Here is a 9,172-nt window from a genome sequence, read left to right on the forward strand (position 1 = left end):
ATTTTTTTCATATGTAATTTTATAGCTTATTATTATTTTCATAGATAATTATAACAAGTTCTTGACCTCAATAAAGGAGAAGAGAGTTCTAATAGGAATAAAAATAAAAAATAAAAAACAGCAATAAAATATACATTGACACACATTTTATTTTTATTTTTTATTTTCACCTACCATATCATATACAATATTAGTGATTAGGTTATGTAAAATCAACATTCAATATTGAAAAGTATTTGTTATCATCGTTATTTTAATATTCATTCTCTTTTGTAAAAAAAATTTATCTTTTGAGTTATTTATCCAAACGCTACAACTTTAAAATAAGTACTTTTATAACTAAAAATCCAAACACAAAATAACTTATTTATAAGCTGCTATTAATAAAAGTCCTTATGTTTTAAGCTCCTTTTCCAAAAGAACTTATTTAAGTTATTTACCCAAACTGAGCCTAAAAGTGGCCTATAAATAAGTTATTTTGTGTTTTATTTTTTAGTTCTAAAAGTTCTTATTTTAAAAGAAATATGATTAAAAAAATTTTTATTATAAGAGAAGTCATTTTTTTTAACTTCTCTATAAGCACTTAAATAGTTTCTTAGACAACTACAATTTAGTTTTAAAAATTACACTATACATTAATACTACTACTTTTCATAAGTCAAAAGTTTAAAAAATTAACTTTTGAAACTTCCCAGACATATTCCAAAACATGAAATTTTATAACCAAACATAAGAATCTTATATACCAAATAATCTCGTTCCTAGACATTATATTCTTAAAAATGATATTCTTAATAATAAAAATTAATCTTTAAATCACACGACCTGAAGAGCATGTGCATTGATTTACTGTGTTTTGGTTTTGGATAAGCCATTTTTATTTTCTTTTCATCCCATGATAAACTGGTTAAGATCAATATTACATGGTAAATAAATATTATTATTTTTTATTAATATTTAGTTAATAATAATTTGCACCCATATTTTGTATAATTTATATTTATATTTATTAGAATTTTGTATACATAAATAATAAATCAATATTTTTTTCCAAAATTAGGAGTGAAACTCGAACTCGGAATCTCTAAGTGAGTATGAAAAAACTTTTTCATTTGAGCTATAATTCATTTCCATAAATCAATATATTTTACTCTCATAAATCAATACAATTTGTATCCACATTTTTCAGAATTTATATACATAAATTAATAAAATAATAATTTAATATTTATATTGGTCAAATGATAGTAAAAAATACCATTAAAAACATTAATAATAACTAATTGATAACTATAAATTATAAAATTTGTTGGCCCTAGTACTCCTTATTTTGATATACTTTAATAATAATATGTACATATTTTTTTTATTCGTTGCATACAAAATTAATACAGTTTAAAAATATTTATTGATTTATTGTTGACTAAATATCTGTTAATTATCTAGCGGGATTAAATTTGAAAAGTAACCAATACTTGGTTGCGTTGAATACATGGTAAGTAACTTAGCTTCAACAGATAAGACAAGGAATTTAATTTGTGGCGTGTATAGATCCTCTGAGTTTCTTATCTTTTCATTTATAGTTAACACAGATATAGTACTTAAATAAGATGGTAGCATGAACTAACCATGAAGTTCTAAGCACAAACCAGGTCCGAAAGGTAGCAGTAGTCAAGTCAAGTACAAGCAGGCAACACAAAAAAGCAATATGCAAATTCATTATTCATGCAAGGGTGTTTAATGATAAAACAGAAGGGGATAAACGAGGTTTGGCGAAAACTTCAAGCGGTGTGGTTTTGATGATTGTGAGTCCATACGTAGCACTCATATCAACAGGAGCATCTGAGGGAGTTGTGATCTCAAATGCATGCAAGAATGCAGCTAACGCCAACTTCGTCATTTGAAGCCCAAATGTTATGCCAGGACACGACCTTCTTCCACCGCCAAACGGAAGAAGCTCAAAATGCTGACCCTTCACATCCACATCGCTGTGCGTGCTTATGAACCTCTCCGGCTTGAATTCCAGTGGGTTTGACCATACGCGAGGATCCCTGTGAAGCTTCCAAAGATTCAAGAACAATCGTGTGCCTTGTTTGATATGGTAACCCCCTAAGGTACAGTCCTCTGTGAATATACGAAGCCCTGATAGTGGCCCAGCCGGGTACAATCGCAGTGATTCTTTGACCACAGCTTCAAGGTATTTTAGTTTGTTAATATCTGATTCCTTCACTAGTCTCTCCTTGCCTACTTGCTCGTCTAGTTCATCTTGAACCTTCTTCAAAACGTGGCGATTGTTCAGTAATAACGAAAGTGTCCATGTCATGGTAACTGTTGTTGTGTCCGTTGCCCCTGCAATTAGCGTCTGCAAAATGCAACCATAACAATATAACATCACTATTTTTGGACATTCAACTATTGTCGCTACATAAATTAACTTAATATCTAGGATTGGCCCCAAATTAATACAACTTAACTAAGTGTGGCTCCGCTAGCTTTTATAAAACCCACAAGGGAATTATTCACAATAAAATTACACAGCATGATGAGAAAATAAAGCGTTAGGCACATGTTTATATCTACCAGCCATTCTTATTGTGTGAAAAAACGTAGCAGTAAAACAATTTTCATCTAAGGTTGAAGGAACATACAACTATTTTCAAATATTAGGTAATTGAGTAATGATTTTCATGGGAATGCATCCTCTCAATTGTTAAAAAAAATTGAGAGACTAAATTTTGATCTCTAATCCTTTACTCCCTCCATTGTTAAAAAAAATTAAGAGGATCCATTCCTGATTTTCGCTCCTTGTTTCAGTGGGTGTAAATGGATAATCAACTTGGTTAATTTCATTTTATGTCATTGAATCACTTTCAATCCCTTGAAGCAAACAAGCAAAGGTGATATTGGAAATAACAGAACAGAGCTAGGTAATAAATGTGTACCAAGCAAGTAGCTTTGTTCACAGTGTCAGCATCAAAGCCAGCAAGATCAACCCCATCAAGGACAGAAAGCAACACATCAATAAAATCCTGTTCTGTTTTTGCCACTCCAGAGTCTTTGTTCTCTCGATGTTCTTCAATCCACTCACTAACTATCTCGTCCATTTCCTTAGCCGCCTTCTCCATCTCCTTTATTTTACCACCAAAATCAAACCACCTAAGAGCAGGAATCGCATCCCCAACAACCGTCACTCCGGTAAGACGAAAGAACTCCCTGAACGCCAACCTGATCCGCCTCACCTGCCGCTCATCGCCACCCTTCGCTGAGTACCTCTTCCCCGCAACCATCCTCAGAATCACGTTCAGGTTCATATCTCCCAGCCACTTATTCATCTCCAATAACAACCCTCTAGAGCCTTCTCTTTCCTCCAACCACGTTCTGTATATCTCTTTCATTGAATACCCCACCTCTGAATCTCTGATATCGCGAAGCAACTCGAACCGGCGAGTGGAGAGTAACTCCGAGGCTGTTATCTTTCGCATCTCGCGCCAGTAATTGTCGTAGGCACAGAAACCGAAATTGGCATAGTTTTGTCCTAGGATTTTTGCGGCGGTATATTTTGGACGAGAAGAAATTATGGCATCGTGCGTCGTGAATAACTCTTTGGCTAGCTCTGAAGAACTCACAACTATGGCAGGGTGCACGCCGATTCGTATTCTGAATATTGGTCCGTACTTGTCTGCCATGGTTCCCAGGGTAACATAAGGTGGCTGATCGGAACCACTAAAGATTTTCAGGTGGCCGATTAGTGGCCAGCCACCGGCCGCCTCCGGCGGTGGTTGTGGCTTGCAAGCATCGTCGTCACGTGCAGTTTTGATGAAGTACAAGTAGTATGATATGATTAGTATACCAACAACTGCTGCTGCTACTGCTTCTTCATACTCAATCGTCATCCTGATTCATAAGGTCAGATCCAACAGACAATATGCAATTTGTCTTTGATTTTATCGGTTTCTGTTGAAAAGCTTAATGTTAATTTATTTGTATGCAGCTGCCATAGATAAATCAGATAGACACTAATGTATACTGTGTATACCAAGTGATGCGTACCACACCATAATCGGCATGGAGGTTCAGTGGCAGACTGACCTTAAAAATCGGAACCGAGCAGAACTGAACAAACAAACTTTATAAATTATCTCCGAAACAGAATACGCCACTCAATCACGTCTCTTCACAAGATATCCATAACGGCACTTGACCAGGAATATCGGAACTAACAGGAGCTCACCAGCAAACTCGAGGAGCCTATAAATCTTACCCCTTGATTCAGAAAGGGGCAGGTTCCACATTCACTTCTAGTTATTTACTCTTTATTCATTAATTATTCTCCCACTTACTTGAGCGTCGGAGTGCTTTGTGCAGGTGCTCCCGCTGCCGTGTTTCAGAAGGCCGAGGTTAAACTCACGTCGTTGCTCGAGGACAACATATAATCTAGCCACGCATCCAAGTGCTCGGCCGGAGATCATCAACCTCGGTCATCACAGACGGAACATTTGGCGCCCACCGTGGGGCCGATAACACTAACCCCACGATTCCCTATTATATTTCTACCTCTTGAGTTTTTCTTCGCAGGATAGCACGGGTCCCTGTCATGGCTGACAATGGAGTCCCTCAATTCACACAGGCCGAACTCATGGCCCAAATGGCGGAACTTCAAGCGGAAGTCAAAAGACTAGCCGAACTATCAGCACGAAATAACGCCAACCAGATAGGCGAGGGAAGCTATCTGAAAAACTCATACAACCCTCCTCCGGAGAACTGGTAGGATTCTCCGGAGAAAGGGTACCCATAAAAGGTTATATATGGCTTAAAACAACAATAGGTGAAAACGCGTCATTCCGAACACTTGATATACAATACCTGATTGTCGATTGCGATAGTCCTTATAACATTATTCTCGGGAGACCTGCTCTGAACATGTTCAGAGCAGTAATATCAACTTTCCACCTATGTGTTAAGTTTCAGGCACAGGACGGAAAAATAGCAACGATCCACTCAGACCGCCAACAAGCTCGGCAGTGTTATAACTCTTGCTTAAAAAGATCGGATAACAGAGGAAGACAACATGAGATCAAAGCAGTACAAACCAGAGAGGAAGTCCTTTCCCTAGCCGAACTCGACCCCAGAGGAGACACACAAGAGAGACCACAACCAACTGACGAACTCCAAAAAATTCAACTAACGTCCAAACCAGAGCAAGTAACATACATAGGTCAAGCACTACAAGCTCGCCGCCACCAGAGCGGACACACAAACATCAACATTATCACAGCACACACTCACAAAACCGAGCATTGAATTATTATGTATTGAAAACATTAACCACCACCACGATTGGAGGAAACCTTTCCTTGAATACATATGTACAGGTACATTACCCAGAGACGAGCTCCATCCTCAACAGTTCAAACGTAAGGCAAGCTTCTACACAAAAATATCAGGAGAACTATACAGACGAGGTTTCTCACAACCACTATTAAGATGCCTCGACCAAAACCAGGCCAGAGAAGTAATGAATGAAGTCCATGAAGGAGTATGTGGGAACCACATAGGAGGACGAGCTCTCGCCGCAAAAATAATCCGAACAGGATATTATTGGCCGACCATAAAGAGAGATTGCATAGCTAAGGTCAAAACATGCGACAAATGCCAGAAACATGAGGCGATCTCAACCAAGCCAGCCGAAGTACTGCACAGCATGGAGGTAAGCTGGCCTTTCTACAGATGGGGGCTTGACATCCTCGGCCCCTTCCCAACAGCACCAGGACAGGTAAAATTTCTTTTGGTATCCATAGACTACTTCTCAAAATGGATAGAAGCGCAACCTTTAGCAAAGATAACAGCTGAAAAGGTACGATCTTTTATTTGGAGAAATATAATATGCCGCTTTGGGATACCAAAAGAAATAATATCAGACAATGGTAGACAATTCACAGACAATAAGCTCGGTTTATTTCTAAAAAATTTCAATATTCAACATCGTTTTAGCTCGGTAGTCGTTGCTCGAGGACAACATATAATCTAGCCACGCATCCAAGTGCTCGGCCGGAGATCATCAACCTCGGTCATCACAGACGGAACACCAAGTTTAATAGTCAACTATATTGTGCTTGAAGTTTATTTTAGTCGATGTATCAGTGACTCAGTGTCATCACTTTTTTTAAATTAAGTGATGTTCATAAGTCGTTGGGTTTATCTTCGTCAAAAATTCTATCAGTTGAATAGTTAATTTTAATTGTGTTTTATTTTTTTTTTAACGTTTGATTAGTGGTGGATCCAACTAATTTGACATTTTCTGAAGAAACTTTAACATGATATATGTTCTTGTGTGGTCGAACTATAAGTAAAGATAAAACTCACTTTCTGCTGATCGAATATGACCTTTTTTTTTTTTTGTAGAGTTATATCTCGGCTTTTAGTACACTCTGACGGTCAAGATAGTATAAGAATTATCTAGATGTACTTGAATATAAAAGTGTCTTACCTCCCCTTTTATAAGATGGAGTATTCCATCATTGTATTTTGAATATTTCTCCTTTTATGGAGAATAATGATATATGGAGACGTTTTTATTCGGGCGACCGTTTATTGATAACCGATCTTATAACGTTAGTCACCGAGTTATACCGTTTTAGCCGATTTATAACGGCCATATCACGGGAATGAATCCTCTCAATTTTTTTTAACAATTGAGGGAGTAAAGTGTGATCTCTCACCATTAGTTTTATAAGTGGGACCAAGAATAAATATGAGAGAGAGAATAATAAAAGGTTAAAGATCACACTTTACACTCTCAATTTTTTTAACAATTGAGAGGATCCATTTTCGTCATATCACAGCCCCCGAACTCTGCCTGATCAGTATTTTAATAAAGTAGGTTGAGTTTTGAATGATTGGGTATAATTCGACGTGTTATAATTAGGGAGCCCCAGTTCAACATTTTTCATTAAAACAAATGTAAATAAATAAATCGAGTGAAATAAATGCTAGAAGAGTAAACGTCTTGTCAAATAGTAAGTTGAATGACTGTTGCAGTTACCAATGTGTTGGTAGCCGTGGATTTGAAAAAGTGGGAAGCGGTTTTGGTCTTGTCAAATAGTAAGTTGAATGACTGTTGCAGTTACCAAAGTGTTGGTAGCCGTGGATTTGAAAAAGTGGGAAGCGGTTTTGGTTTAGTGCATAGAGGAACTCAACTGGTTTCATTAATTGGATTTTATGTTATTTTTGGAATCCTGAGAGTTAAATCAAAGTTTAAGTTTCTTTGATGAAAACATGTAGAAAAAGAAGCTAATGAAGAAATGAGTAAGAAAGGTTAGTTTCAAAAACTCTAGTCTTTGAATTTTGTCTTTGCTTCTACCTTCATTTTTCTCGGGTTTTCTGAAAACAATGGATAAGAAAAAGAAAAAAGAAATACAGAAGATGGATGATGGTGGTTCATATGAGTGGATTGATGATGATGTAAAATACAGGGTTCTCTGTTTGTAGATGGAGATAACGTGGCTTAGGTAGATGTTAAAAGGATAGTAAGAGAGGGTTCGGGTGTGCAGGTTGAGTTGTTGCCGTGTACCAGCGCGGAGCGTGTGTTTCGTAGAAGGGCTGATTTTGAGTTTTTTTTATATGCACAGTTGTGTCTTAGAGGAGTTTCGTGTGAAACTTCCCTTTACTGAGTTTGAATGTAAAGTTTTAAAATAATTGAATTGCACTCCTCAATTGCACCCGAGTGGTTGGAAATTCTTGACGTGTTTTGAAATTCTAATGGAATTTTTGGAAATAAAACTTTCACTGAAGTTGTTTTTTACACTGTTTCAAGTCAAGGGGTTTAGAGGGAAGTTTGGGTTAACCTTAACAGTTCTTCTAGATTTTCAATTTTCAAACTATATAAATCCTCTTTTAAAGATTTTAAAGAAATCTTTTTAAAAGTCAAATCTGTTGATAAAAATTTTCCTTTTTACCTGGATGAAAATTTGGGTGAGAAGTTTCCTCTGTACTGGGGTTGTCAGCCATAACAAATTTTGGGTCCAGAAGAAATAGATCCGAGAAATGAGTGCATAATTGATTTTCTAGTGGAGTCTATTGATCGGAACAATTTGATGTCTGTATTTGAGTTGCTCCCATGGGAGGAGGATAAGGTTATTGTTTTAAATTATTTTGGTAAGCTCAGCATAGAGATTAGTTATGTTTATCGGTAATTCTTATTCTGAATATGCTGTATTTTTTATGTAGGCGGCAAATATCCTGGGGTCTCAGCAGAAACTTTAAGAGCACGGCTGAAAACTAAAAATTTGGAGAAGGAAGGTTCGTCATTCAACCCTGTCAAAGAGGACGGGGAAGGTGAGGTTGATCAACCCAAACCCAGGAAGAGGAAGATTATCTTTAAAAAGAGAAAATATGAGCTTGTCGTTTGATGCGTCCGATGATGTGATAGAGAAGGACATTCCGTTGGAAGAGCCTAATGCAATTGTGGATAGTCAACAGAAGCTGCACGATTTTTCTGAGGATGGTGAAGGTTCATCCCTGTGGAATAAAAAGTTTCCTTATATGGTTGTGGCCGATGAAATGTTGCAGTCATCGGCTGACGTTACTTTGATTGAAGAAGTTGATGATGCTGCTGTAGATCAGTTCTTGCAAGTTTGAATCTACAGTTTTATTGTCTTTAGAATATGGTTTGCAATATAGCTTTATTATTATATACATACCCTTTGTTAGGTTGTTGGTCTCCGATCGGCTAGTATTGATCGGAGTAGGGAGGTGAAACATAAGAAGTTGTTGGGCAAAACTGAAGAGGTGGCTAGTTTAGAACAGGACTTAACTTTAAAGGAGGGTTTACTGACAGAAACGAAGAAGAAATTTACAGATAAGGAGGAGGAGTTAAAGTTAGTTCAAAATAAGTATGAGAAGGAGGTAGAGATTACAAAGAAGAAAGAAGTTGAGGTTTCTAACTTACAAAACCAAGTTATTGAGGTGACGGTTAAGTTGAAAGAGTTTGTGAAAAACTGACATATTGAAATTTTGGATGCATTTGCTGAGGGTTTTGAGCGAGCAATGATGCAAGCCAAGTTTCTAGTTCCTGGGCAAGATTTTTTCTCAGATGGATCTGGGCAAGATTGTTTGTGATGGGAGTTTGGTGGATGATGAACAGGTTGCTGAGGATGGGGGTGAAAATGTTGCA

General features: G+C 36.9%; 1 protein-coding gene and 1 long non-coding RNA gene across 2 annotated transcripts; one reads left to right on the top strand and one right to left on the bottom strand.

Moving 5' to 3' along the window:
- LOC107610180 (cytochrome P450 CYP82D47) lies at positions 1,551–3,985 on the bottom strand. The gene is made up of 2 exons (XM_016312279.2): positions 2,943–3,985; positions 1,551–2,362 (listed from the first exon to the last, which is right to left on the bottom strand). The coding sequence occupies exons 1-2, from the start codon at positions 3,891–3,893 to the stop codon at positions 1,724–1,726; spliced, it is 1,590 nt and encodes a 529-aa protein (XP_016167765.1). The 5' UTR covers positions 3,894–3,985; the 3' UTR covers positions 1,551–1,723.
- LOC110264326 lies at positions 3,712–4,378 on the top strand. The gene is made up of 2 exons (XR_002350317.1): positions 3,712–3,906; positions 3,992–4,378. It is a non-coding gene; the product is annotated as an uncharacterized LOC110264326 (long non-coding RNA).

The sequence above is a fragment of the Arachis ipaensis genome, chromosome B07 (genome assembly GCF_000816755.2).
Source record: "Arachis ipaensis cultivar K30076 chromosome B07, Araip1.1, whole genome shotgun sequence".
NCBI classification, from domain to species: Eukaryota; Viridiplantae; Streptophyta; class Magnoliopsida; order Fabales; family Fabaceae; genus Arachis; species Arachis ipaensis.